This window comes from Ammodytes marinus, assembly GCF_949987685.1.
Source record: "Ammodytes marinus genome assembly, chromosome: 11".
Classification (NCBI taxonomy): Eukaryota; Metazoa; Chordata; class Actinopteri; order Uranoscopiformes; family Ammodytidae; genus Ammodytes; species Ammodytes marinus.
The window spans coordinates 8,771,918-8,785,429 of NC_137215.1; the positions used below are offsets into that span (position 1 = coordinate 8,771,918).

The 13,512-nt window shown below is 44.4% G+C and overlaps 1 protein-coding gene across 4 annotated transcripts in view; it reads left to right on the plus strand.

The window, feature by feature from the left end:
- The window catches only part of LOC307257711 (transcription factor COE3), a 68,655-nt gene that overhangs the window by 30,603 nt on the left and 24,540 nt on the right, over positions 1 to 13,512 (plus strand). For all 4 annotated transcript variants that reach the window (XM_080037000.1, XM_080037002.1, XM_080037001.1 and 1 more), the window contains exons 7-8: positions 10,265 to 10,346; positions 12,524 to 12,641. In XM_080037000.1, the coding sequence (XP_079893126.1) occupies positions 10,265 to 10,346; positions 12,524 to 12,641 (200 nt within the window). The remainder of the gene's footprint in view (positions 1 to 10,264; positions 10,347 to 12,523; positions 12,642 to 13,512) is intronic.

A 13,512-nucleotide genomic window follows, 5' to 3' on the forward strand; every position in this document is an offset into this window, starting at 1 on the left:
AGTCTAAGTGTGTTTAATTTGCTTGACAAACATTCGGCTGGAGCTTGTCAAGGGGAGTATTGTGAATGCCAATCTTTATTCCTTCTTTATTGATTACCCCAAACTCTAAACATCTGGAGGTAAATGGCACTGAGAGAGATGAACTGAATCATGGGATTAGTACCTTCAATGACTGAATCACTATCAATTACTTCAATAGCATAATTCAAGTGCACCGCATAAAAGCTACAGTACCTTGGTTTGAGCCAGGATTAATATTGCAATTTAACGTAACAATGGAGGCATGGGAATGATATGGATGGCGTCCAAGTTTTTCACATTGATGTCATGAAGCTAATGCCGTTATCTAAATACGAATGTATTTAATTCCTAATTTAGGCTTTGTTTGTAAAATGAAGGGCTGAACGCATTAGGCACATGTTTTAAAAGGTAATGGATTCTGTGAGTAAAACAACCTTATTTATTCACTCAGACGCAAAACCCCCAATTTGCTCTTTGTTTTTATTTCCTAGAGCGGGCAGTGAAGTGCAAACAGCTTACTGGGAAGCTGTTTACTACTGTATATGACAAAGGGTGTGCGGGCGTGCATGTGTGCGTTGCTCGTGCGTATGTTTGTGTGTGTGTGTGTGTTTACGGGGAAAGGGGCTGCTCTTCCAGCTCCACAGGCAAGGTCTTGTGTTGTAATGTAAGCGTAATAATTATCAAACAGCATCAGGGGCTCTGGGTATGGGCTTGAACAGGGGGAGAGCATGTTTGATATGTAGAATCAGCCCATAGTGCATCCATAGAGGGTGACTAAATCGCACGGTTCATGGATCACATTAGTATTGCTCTGCATCCACACTCGCACTATAGGTGATTTCCATTTAGACACACATTTCCACATGAAGATAAATATGACTTGAATCGTAATTTCCCTGAAGTAAATATAATACAAATACAACATAATACAGTGTCAGGCCGGGCAGGCTAATAGATTACTAGCGTGTTTTCCATTTGTATGGTAAGTGGTGAACCAAGGTGGTGGTCTGGCGAGTAACAAATTGAATGTTTAATCCATCTCAGTGCAGATTGAGGGTATCAGAAAGATCGGTAGTCGTAGCAGTTCTCTTGTGACTGCTAGTATATTAGGTATTTTCACTCTTCAGGGGTTTGAGGAATGTTGTTGGATTAACAAGAGGTGCAAAGTGGTAGATAAATGCAATTTCTTATCTTTCCCCGAAGTTGTCTGTTATTTTTCAAATAGGTGTTTGGATTTGACAGATAGTATTTCCAGCCACTCAGTGGTGTAATCTCTTTATGTCGGATTGCAGTAACAAGAACTCTTTCAGTGGGATATTAACACAGCATTTAATGGCTTTTAATTATAGAAACCTACATTGCATTTAATCATATATAACCTTATTATCAGCTTGACTGTCTCTCACCAGTTAGATTTATTCTGTTGGTGGCTTCTCTCTTACATACAGTATATATAAAGAGCGAGAGAGAGTGAGAGAGATCATTGGAGAAACCATGACAAATATGCAAAAGATATGCCTCCTTAATGTTACCAAACATTCTCTAAGCACATATTTAATTCTTTAACAAATGTTTGCCTTGGCATTTTGGAGAAGCAAGATTAGCGTCGGCCGCACAACAACTCGTATAAAGTGTGACAAATTGATATTTTTATATAGCTTAATCTGTTTACTATGATGTTTATGCGCTGAATTATTACAAACTAATTAAAGAAATCACTTTGATATAATTAGTCAGATTTCAGGAAGCTCATTAGTAGTAATTTGCATGAAAAATAAGCCCTGTAGTGGTGCTTAGACCCAGCTATTCGATCTGCGTCTTATCTGGTTACACATCAACCCCCCTTTGTTTGTTGTCTGAGGGGCTGTCTGAAGTGGCCCCACAATATTTTCAGTCATTGCCCTGAGAAGCCGGTGGGGTACCTTTCAACAGATTTCCTCCCCTAAAGCAAGTCAACCTGTATGTGGAAGCAGACGCACGCCTCTGTGTACATAAGGCAGGAGGAGTGAGCTGCAAAACGCTGTCTATTTATCTGTCAGGTCCCTGACAAAGAACTGAGCTGACAAGTCAGGGTTTCCCTCAGCAGAGCAGGGGGGCTTTGTTCACCATACTTACATGCCCAGTCTATGCCCAGAGACTCATGTTATTTGCAAATCACACTCTTTGAAAACTCACAAACGGGGCGAGACATGCCACGCTACGGGTTTTGTCAGCTGCCTTCACAACAGCTAGCTATATCGCTAACAGTGTGCGGTGGTGGTAAAGGAAGCAGCTTTCTCTTAGCATTTGCCTCGCTGTCACTTTTTCCAACACATGCGATCTGTGTCTTCATGCTTGGGGTCTCTCCTCCCTCAGAGGGGTTGCCATCTTCCCTTTGGACTGACAATAAAAAACGCCCACACTCCCGCTGAAAAAAAAGAGAGGATGAAAAAGAAGAAGAAAAAAAAAGACAAGCCTGGAATAACATCATTCTCTGCTGAAGTAATTCTTTCAGAAATGTTTATACATGTATTGTATTCACATAATAAGATATAAGTAATGATTTCAAATTTAAAGGTTATTTTAAATCCTTTTTTTTTTCTCAGGCTACCCCTGCCTTTGAAAGGGGGTGAGGGGGTTGGGTTCAAAATGCTGGTACAAAAACAGCAACTGTTTATTCTCTATACCCTTTTCCCACCATGGACGAAATCCTTCCCTAAACATCCGCACAGAGAAGCACTTGTGTGGCGCTGATGTCACAGACCTACCTGGCCTCCCTCTCACAAAAGCTAAGGTATCATTAGCTAGGCCCACACAATGGCCATTCAACCAAGCCACTGCGCTCCTCAGGCCCGGGGAACAATGTTATTTTTTGTCTCAGAATTATAAAGACAGAGTTTTTGCAGGAAACCTGACAGACAAAACCCTTTAGAGGTAAATGCTCCAGGCGGCTTTTGGGTTTAATCTTTTCCCATTAGCATTTTGGCCCCCCCCATCCCTCCCTCCTTTTGCTCACACACAAAGACCATATTTACAGGGTCAAAAGTAAAGGCTCAGAGTCTCTGGAGACTGCTTTTTTGTGTAGATCTTCACTATATATTTACAACACTTTTTGCTTTTATATGCATTTTTATTATCTTGATGTATTTCATATGGCCTACTGAACAGTTTACTAAAATCTTAAATAAGTATATTTGTTTTTTTCTGCTAAATTGTCTCACGTCAGAATAACAAAACAGAACAACAAATCTAACAGGCTCCTTCACCCTTTTCCAAACGCTGTGAGCAATAACCCATGTGAGCGTATTATAAATGATTAACCCACAATGCTGGGCTTTATATAGAATAATAGTTATATTGTCAACAATACAACATCTATGCTAAGGGTTCATATGTGCTACCTTTGTGTGTCTGTGTGTTTGTGTTGGGGTATATGTGTGCTTATGTGTGTGTGCGCGTGCTCACATTCACTTATGCTTGTGTGTGTGTGTGTGTGTGTGTGTGTGTGTGTGTGTGTGTGTGTGTGTGTGTGTGTGTGTGTGTGTGTGTGTGTGTGTGTGTGTGTGTGTGTGTGTGACTCCATGTGTGTGATTCATTCCAGGGCAGTTTTAGTCCTTATAAAATATTCATTTTGGTTGTGCAGGGCCCTGTAATTGCCATCTCTCACCCTGAATTATTTATACCTCGCACAGACTGACAAAGCTTTGCCATACGGCCCCAGATGAATCAGAAAGCAGCCATCTCTGCTGCCAACAGCACTGGGCTTTCACACAAATATGGCAGCCACGTCTCTCTGCCTGGCCTCTCTTAATTTGACATTTTCTTTTTCCCCCTGCCTTTGTCCTAGGTGCACAGAAAGGTTACCTGTTAGCTTTAAGCACCGACCCGCTCTCTGTCTCTTCTGTCTCTATCCCCCCTGCCTACATGACAGTCCACAGTGGGTGTGTGTGTTTTTTTTTCTCTTCTTCTTCTTCCTCCTCTTCTTCTGACAACGCGTTAATGCGGCGGCGATGTCAGAGTGGCTGCCTCATGTTTTATGATGACTGACCAGTCCTGACAGCCACTTTGGATGTATGTATTATACATTAGTAATAATACGATGTAGAAATACACTCGCATGTGTTTGAGCATGCATGGACACACAGAAAAACCACTGACTCAACCACCCATACGTAACAGACACAACCACACAACCCCGGACACACACACACACACACACACACACACAGAACTACACACACATGCAAATAAGCCCCCGCCGGCCCGTTGGATTCAGCATGGCTGTCTGTAAACGGTCAAAGCCCCCCCGCTGGCCTTGCCTGTACAGCTGCGTTCCTCTGCGTCTGGCCTGGGTCTGATCACTCCAAGGTGCCACATGGAGAGAGAACCGCTGTGCTGTATGGCTCTCATTGTGGAAGCGGCTCTGGGGCCTTCCAGGATTCACGTCCAGCACCCTAAATACTACTATTCACCCAGGCCAGTTACTCCCCAACATATGCTTATCTTCCATCTCACTAGTGCAGGGAGGTGCTGACTGGTATTTCCTCAAGGCCCCCGAGCTCCAGTGCTTATATACCTACTCTGCCGTCCAGCTGGGTCCAGCAGAGTAAATATTCCAGAGAAGTGCATTGTTGACATACGTGATTATTTTTTGTAATGTCAGCAACCTTCCCGGCCGACCTCGTTGAGGCTGTCATAGTCATTATCAGTAATCATCATCGTATGTTTTCTATGGTGCCGGTGATGACTTGATAATATTCATGTATTCCAATTTGGATGTATATAAGGTTGGACGCTGTAGCAGCAACCAGTGTTTTTTTTTCTCCTATGCAATAGAGCCACGCAGGAGAAAACAGCGCAGAATTATTTATGTTTTGCGTCTCATCATATTGCGTTCAAAGTCCTGGTGGAGAAAAGGCAGTATTCAGAGTAAAACAAAGAACAGCGTGCAACAGTACACAGCCCTCAACAGCATCTTGATGTGAGGGGATGGGAGAGGCAGAGAGAGAAAGCTCGGGGCTAAACATGCAGTGTGTGTGCGGGGTTGGAGCTAAAAGCTGCATAAAGCACACAGCCTCAGTCCACCGTTAGCAAGTGATGGATAGTTAGCAGGAGCTCCGAGTCTTCGTCTAATCTGTAACAGTAAACCTGTGCCAAAGCCTGAAGGGAATCAGTGTGGGGCTTCGCTAGGAGTGGGTTTGACGTGAAACCATTTGTGAAGACGAGCCATTCTCTTAAGTAAGAAACTAACAGTGTCCGGAGAGAGAGAGAGAAAGCTAGCAAGCAAGCAAGCGAGTGAGACAGGAGGTGAGGAGAATGACTGCTAGTGAGAGAGAGAAAGAGAGAGAGAGAGAGAGAGAGAGAGAGAGAGAGAGAAGGAGAGAGAGAAGGAGGAAGGTATACCATAATGAGTCCTGTAGCCATGGACTAAATGAAGAGGGATTGACAGAGTGAGGGATCCTCAAGTGAAATAATGTCAATGCCACTCTGCCCATTAGAGAAAATGGGGGGATGGTGGAGGAGGAGGGTAAAGAGGGATGAATGGAGGGACACAGCTACATCTTAGGGTGCAGAGGAAGAACATGAATTATTTGTGACACTCCCGCAACACACACTCACACACACACACACCGCAAACAAAAAATATGAAATATGAAACAACAAAATGAACTGACAATAGCAGCTGGAATAAAGAAAGAAATACAAACATAAAAGAAAAGAAAAGAAAAAGAAAAGGAAGGCCTTGGAAATACCCAATAAATTCTCGGAGACATGTAGTTGGGGAGATTTGATGTCGAACAATAATAATCACAGTGACATCTGCCGTGCTGCTCTCGGAGGAGATGGGGCCGAGCACGGAGAGTGGAAGGGGTTAATCTCCCAAACCCAATAAGGTTGTATAGTGAGGCACTTGTTCCCTGATAAAGAAGTGATAGGATCTGTGGGTCTGGTCCCTGGGCGCTTGTACAGGGGTAGAGCAAATATTGTTAATGTGCTGTGGTTTACTTCGGCTAAGGCGAGAAAAACAGCTCCGCTTGACGAGGGAAGACAGCGGTCGAGACCAGAATGTGACAGAAATGGCCATGCGGCTCCACTACTCGGCCTCCCAGGGACTTTAACTGCCGTATATATTTTCATGACCACTCGGTTGCATAAATAAGCGTTCGGGAAAAGATTAAGATCTATAAGTGTCTCTATTTCTCGTTTTACCTTCTTACCGCCTTGTCACAACAGGGATCTGAATGCAGTTCAGTGGAGTGCCTAATAACTGGAGCAGTAGGTATGGGGAAGGCAGCAGGCTTGACATTAAGACCCTGGCGTTTTGGAAATCCGATACGCTATTGACCCGTGTACTACTATCTCAGCGTAGAGATCTGGTGTCAGCAGATTGTAGTCTGGTGTTGGGAGCCTGTTTGGTACAGGGCTCCTGTAACAGGGGCCCATTGACTCTGGGAGGCAGCTGGGGCCTGATGGGCTAGAGCTCTGGGTGGTGATCGATACTCACCGCCCTGCAACGGATGACCTCACTGTCATGGCTGCCGGCTGTGGACACTGCATGCTAGTCATTAGTGCCGGGGCACCAATCAGGAGCTAAGAGTTGTCAATACCTGACTCTTACAGATACTGTGGCCATCTGTCATTGTATTGTGTAACGGGCTAAACAAATATGGGGGAAGCTCTTTTGTACAATAAGAACAAGATGTAGTATTGAAAATGGGAAAACACAAAAACATACTCTCATGTACAGTGATAAATAGTGGAAATAATTTCAAACGGCTCAGATTTAACATTACATTACAAGTCGTTAAAAATAAAACAATACCGAAAATAAATGACTGAAAAAAATAATTGAAATTGACAGGCCAGCTAACCTCCGTGGTCTTCTTAATAATACAACATTATCCTTATTTGCCCTCTTCACTTAAATCAAAGGGATGGACATTTACGCATGAGTGACATCAACCCTGCAATTAAGTTGGCCATTTAAATGAGAGAAGGCCTTCCTCACCTCGCGTGTTTGTTTTTCCCCCCGCTCTCTTCTCTCTCTCTTTTTTTCTCTCTTCCTATTCCTCTTTCCGTTTGATGATTGGAGAGGGTGAGCTAGAATTAGGGCGATGGGTCTTCCTTTGAGTGTCAGCCTAAAATGATCAGAGTAAAGATAAGAGGGTCTAGCAGCCCTCAAATCAGTCAAAGTGCCAAAGTCGGCCTTTTTCTCCTCAATTACCGGGTCTGTGAAGCCAGGGAGTGGAAGGCGCCGAGCCTGCTGCATTACTAAAGAGACAATCTATTTCCCCTTTGACCAGAGGGAGAGAAATCATTATGGCATGATTAGTAGCTTCGGCAGTGGGCGAGCATGGGAGGTATACCATACAGGAGAATCCTATTAATTGCCGTATAGACCGAGGCATGAGCAGGATTGTTTTAACGTTGATTTGTGGACCTTGTATGACTAGCTGTCGGAAGATAAAAGCCAATGTCAGGTCTTAGTTATACTGGCAGACTTCGGGCACGCAGGCAGACTGAGAGAGGGTTGATGTCAAAATGAGCTTCCACGGCTAGGCCTGGAAGTCTTTTCTCTATATATGCCTGTCGATGTCTTCCTCTTTGTCTTTCTTCACACTTCATAGTTTTCCTTTACGCCTCCCACCATCCCTCCCTCTACTAAACCCCCCCCCCCCCTCTTCTCCTCGGATGGACTGCCCCCACCCCCCCTTCCCCACCCCTTCCCACACTCTCTCCCCTCCAACTGATAGCTGCCTCGGCCGATTATTTCATCCAGTGCGGTCCACTGAGAGCCTCCTCTCCCGGCTTTGGAAGAGCTTTAATTAGCCATGTTAATATCCCCTTCATTGGCCTTAATATCACTCAACACCTTCCTCCATCTCGGCGGCCACCAGGGTCCCCCTGTCCTGTCAGAACAGCTGATTATTGAGAAGGATAGCTTTAATCAAACCTAATTGCAGTTCATTCTTTCTCACTATCCCCCTTTGCCCTCCATTGCCAACATCTAATGGCAGCGACGACTTGATATCCCATTAAAAAACAATTAAACAACCTCCTTTTGTCTCCGTGCGTGCCAAAACACCAGCACAAACTTCTGTAGATATTTAAGAAGTAAAAGAGAGAGAGAGAGGGAGAGAGGGGCCTCGTCTTAATTGCTCTCCTTTTCACCAAGGACCAATTTGCGCTGTGCTCATGGAGAATCTTAACCAACTCAAATGTAATGGATGCTGTTGCACCGCCACTGCTGCGGACTATGAAAATTAAGCTTATCTTTTTAGCGGAGAAATTGTGCTTAATTGCCTTCATAACAGTAAACATAAAGAAGCGACTTTATGATAGCGTGGGCACTCAATTTCTTGCCTTTATTGTTTCTCAACTTTTGCTTTCGCTGTAGTGCGAACAGTGTGTACAAGCATTAAAGTATCCAAGAAAACAGACAAGACCAACTTTGAAAAATAATGTTTCTTTTATGAAGTCGACATATTGCCTAGGAAACGTATCCTACCTCTTGTTCCATCATAAATTGTCTACCAACAGGGCGATGCATGTGCATGCTCAGGCTCATGTACACATATGTGCGGCGAAGTGCGCACATGCACTCGCAAACACGCACACTGGCCTTACCCAATCTGTATGAGAGGCGACAGACAAATAAAAGTCGTATTTCAGGTCTGCTTTCCGCAGATGTCTGCTGCTCTACATTATGACTCTTTGGGGAAATAAAAACAGGGTCAGGGAATTAGAGTACATAATGGTCATTTTGATGATCAGCCAACAGATGCAACCTGAAAACACTGTGAACACAATCAAGCGAAATGCACTAATGACAAGTCGGGTTTTTTATGGCCTCACCCTGCACCGACAGGCAATCAGCATTCTGGCATGGGTTAAAACGTCTTTTATTGATGTCCAAGCCAAAGCTCCTTGGATGTGGAGTGAAAATATTTTCTCACCTCTCCTCTCCCTCCTGGGCCCTCAGCGAAAGCACACGGTATATAGGAGTCTATCGAAGAACGCTTCTAAATGACCAGTGCATGTGCTAATGTGACCAGGGTTAGAAGGGTCATTCCAGACTCTGATTTATGGCCTGGCTCGGCTCCCACTGGGCGAACGAGAAGTCTTAAGTGTTGTGAAAGCGTCCTCGCAGGCCACACAAGCCACTGTATTTAGCTAAATGAAGTGGCCATGCAATCTATGGTGCAATCTATGGTAATCCAATGAGCCACCGTGATTCTGTGAGCCAAGGTGGTGTTACAATAGAAAACCACAGTATTGCTTACAGTAATGTTTGTGCAATGTGATGAAAAAACAAATATCTCAGCACAGTGTTGATGATGAATTGGAGAAAGTAAAGGTGCAATCAGTCATGAATTGAGGGGAGAATTTGCAAAAAAATAACAAAACAAGTCAATGTCATTGTTTATTCTGCATGGTTGTGTAAGATTATACACAATAGGCTACATCTGAAACAGTTTTTCTTTTTGGCCCGGTTGTTGATCTCCCCCCTAGTTTAACTGTTTTATGCCTGTTTGGCCACATCTGATATCCAGCTCCGGCTTTATCAATACATTTTGCGAGACCTGAGAGTAAAGCAGGGGAAGAAGGGAGGCAGCTTATACGAACTAACCAAGCCCAGATCTCACTCAGACGTGACATTTGTTCAGAGACGATTAGCCAGGTTGTAATTTGTGGCATAATTGCCTCACCCACCCACAAGTGCATGGGTGTGTGTATGCGTTACGCTTGTGTGTCTGCGTGTGCGCGGCATACGGTGGTCCCAGGAGTGTCCGCCTAATTGCCTGACAGGACTATAAGTTTTGTGGCGCGCTCTCACCTTGTTAGGTCCTTTATCCCTGATGCTCTTCAAACAAGACCTGGTCACAGGTGGGCCTCATTTGCTTCCCTATTGAACAGGAGAACTTTAATTGCACAGGGGGTGTCCTGGGATTAAAGAGGTGGGTGGAATATCAAGTGACTTCCTGTATGTTAGTGGCAGATGGGTGTTGGGAAAGACCCATGAACTCAGGTGAGGCGATGAGATGACAAAGAGGCTGACGCTCATGATTTTGAGGGGAATTGATAAATACTGTGACTTGCTTTAGTAGTAGTGCAGTGTCACGTTTGATTCTGACTGACTGGGTGTGAATGGATCTGAGAGTGTGTTAATTCTCCTGTAAATATTTCACAACTTTGTCGTTTAGTTGTTAAACTGAGAATGTATAATTAATAGTGTTTCCTTTTGTTTTGTGCTCTCTTTCAGATTCTTCCTAAAGTTCTTCCTCAAGTGCAATCAGAACTGTCTGAAGAATGCAGGGAACCCACGAGACATGCGCAGATTCCAGGTGACTGAAATCTTTTTCACACATACACACGAAGCTGATCCAAATGCACTAGCTACACTACACTAAGTCACGTCGTCGACACACATTCACATACAAATACTATTCTATTATTGGCACTGAAGGAGGCAAAAACCAGGGAAAGACAGAGTGAGGGATTTTGTATCCTGTGCGCTCTGGACAGAATATTTATTAGGGAATACCATCTGACACAAATAAGGATATAGGATTTAAGAGTGCCATGAATTGTGTTCCTGACAGCTTTCTGAGCCTCAGCGCAGAGGGGAGGACGATCCAACCACATGTAACAACAGTGTTAACTCAGGATCTGTCTGGCAGCGGAAACGCATACCTTCTTATACACACATATGCGCAAGCACGCACAAACACACACACACACACCCACGCACACACACATATGGATGCATGCCCATAGACGCAAGGAGTGCATATATTTGCTTTCCCTACATCCCACTCCCATTCTTACCCACATATGCATACACTTAAACTCACACACATGTAGTCTCTCTGTACGGCCAATGAAAACCATCTTAAGCCATCTGAAAACCATCATTATTGCGGGCTGACAAAACGCTGCGATTTACACTAACTGACATGACCGTTGAACACTTTTACTGCTGCTTTAACCCTCTCGCTTCTAATGTGCCAGGGAGTTGAGCCTTCAGATTATTGACACCCCTGCTGATCCATTTATCCAACCATCCATCCATTCTGCCCCAGACATCCTCACCACAAGCAGCCCACACTGGGTCAAGGTGAGAGAGGGAGAGTTTAGTGTCATTTGTGCTATCAGGATAGCAGCGGCAGCCTTACAGGAGGGCGTCTGTCACTGACAGCACTGCTCTGTGATAGACACACACCAGCCATCATCCTGCAGGTGGAAATGCCCCAGACATGAAACAGACAAGACAGGGTGTCCCCTCCTGATGTCACCATCATCAGACCTGCCCTGCCTCCTCAAATCTTCCCTCGGGGTGAATGCGGACTGATGCATGACAGCCACCAAGGGCTCTTCCCTCTCAATACCTATATGTCAAAAAAAAAATATATAAATATATATATATCCAAGGACTTAGTTGTAGCGTCACTTTTTTTTTGGATGGAAAACTAAAATGTGTACCCTTAAGTCGTAAAACAACATGATTTTAATCCTCGCTGATGATCATCCCCCTTGACTTTACTCCAACAGTTAGTATGCCATTTTTTTCCCCCTAAATAGATTTCCCAGATGCTCCACCATAGGTGTTTCACTGGCCAAAGTTGTGTATTCTGCATGCCTTCCACTCCACTTATTACCCCCAAAAACCAGCTGGAGGCCAGAGAGGGCCCAATCCATCATCCTCAGCTTGGCCCAGCTCTGAACCTGCTCACAAGAATGGAGCTCTTTCACTTCCCCTTCTCTCCCTCTCTCTCTCTCTCCCCCCCCCCCTTACACCCCCACCTTTCCCAAACCAACCTAAAAAAGTTCCCCCACTCCTCAAACCCCCAACCCCCCACCCCCCCGCCCCAAATTCCACTGCTACACCGAGGTCACTTACCGGCGAAAGCAAACCTGAGAGGGGCTCTCTGTTTCCGGCTCAGAAACACTTTGGCCATTCACATGCGGCTCACTGTTTGGAGATGTGGTAGCCAAAAAACAACAACAAAAATAAGCATTATGAAATATGGAGTGTGGCTTGGAACCCGATCCTAGTAAAATGTTTGTTGAGTGATGGGATGGAGCACGGTTCAGTTCCTAATGACTCCAGTAATATTTTAAAAGGGAGGCCTTCCCTCCTCAAATAGATGGACAAGCTGATCAATAATTCTGAGCTTGGGCTATGATGACAGTTGGTAGAGTGGGTAAACGGAAATGGTATTTTAGTGATTGAAAAGTCAATTAGCTGTACACAAATGCGAGACGCTAAAAAGCAAATACAAAATGGCTCAGAAGCGCCAGTAACCGTAATGCGATATGTCCAAAGAGGACAACCACTTCACGGCGTTTGACAAAAAGTAATCGATATAGCACCCACCCAGGCATGTACCTGGAGACAGCAAGATTTCAACATACCCCTTGCACCACAGAACATCATTGCAAAACTACTGTATATTTCTCTCTTTCTTTTTTATCAAAGCATTGTTCTTAATTGCACGTTTCACTTTCAATCCTACTGCAGGTTGTCGTATCGACGACCTGCAATGTGGACGGCCATGTCCTGGCTGTCTCCGACAACATGTTCGTACACAACAACTCCAAGCACGGGCGAAGGGCCCGCAGACTCGACCCTTCAGAAGGTACGCCTCCTTATCTCGAGAATGGTAGGATCATTTTTACATTTTATAATTTGCTACGCTCCTTTTTTCCCCTCCCTCCCCATTTCACAAATCACACACCTAGTTGCTTCTTGTTCCTTCCAGCTTCTAGAGTCTTTAGTTCCTCCATCACTTTTTTGCTTTTAAATTAGCTTTTCTGCCCCCTCATACCTATTATAGGTGCCTTGACTGGAAGTAGTATGCATCCGGCAATCAGTGTATTTAGTATGCCAGTATAACTTATGATGATGATCATACTCAAGCAAAGTTATGATTTAAAAAAAAAGTTATACTACTTCCAGTCTCCTAATGCACCTACATTGGTCCTAAAAGCCTTTGTGAAACATGATCAAATTGCTTAAGAATTTGGCTGTGAGGTCAATTTCCTGTCATTGGGTTCTGCAGATTTAGCTGTGAGAGAGCTGAAACAGGGGGAGGAAGGAGAACGAGAGAAAGGACGGGGGGAGGGAAGGGAAGGGTGGGTTGATGGTGTGTGTGTGGGTTGGGGGGGGGGCGGCCTATGAGAAAAACAGAACTTACTGTTTTTCTTCCAACTGATTCCATATGATAGACTGATTGCCTGCTCAGCCAAAAGAGAGAAAAAGAAGGACCACCAAACCATGGGAAATCCAAAAAGTAAAAGGCACTAAACATAACCTTGTGACCCGCGTGGCCTCCACTCGCAGATGGGAGCACACACACAGCTGAAAGATTGTATGAAAGAAAGAAAAAAAAGGAGAAAACTGACTTGGGCCAATTGTGCAAATTGCTTATCTTCAGATTTCAAGAGCCAATTATGGCTGGGCAAACAGTTTATATACACCACTGACTAAAACAAGCTTCTCTACACATT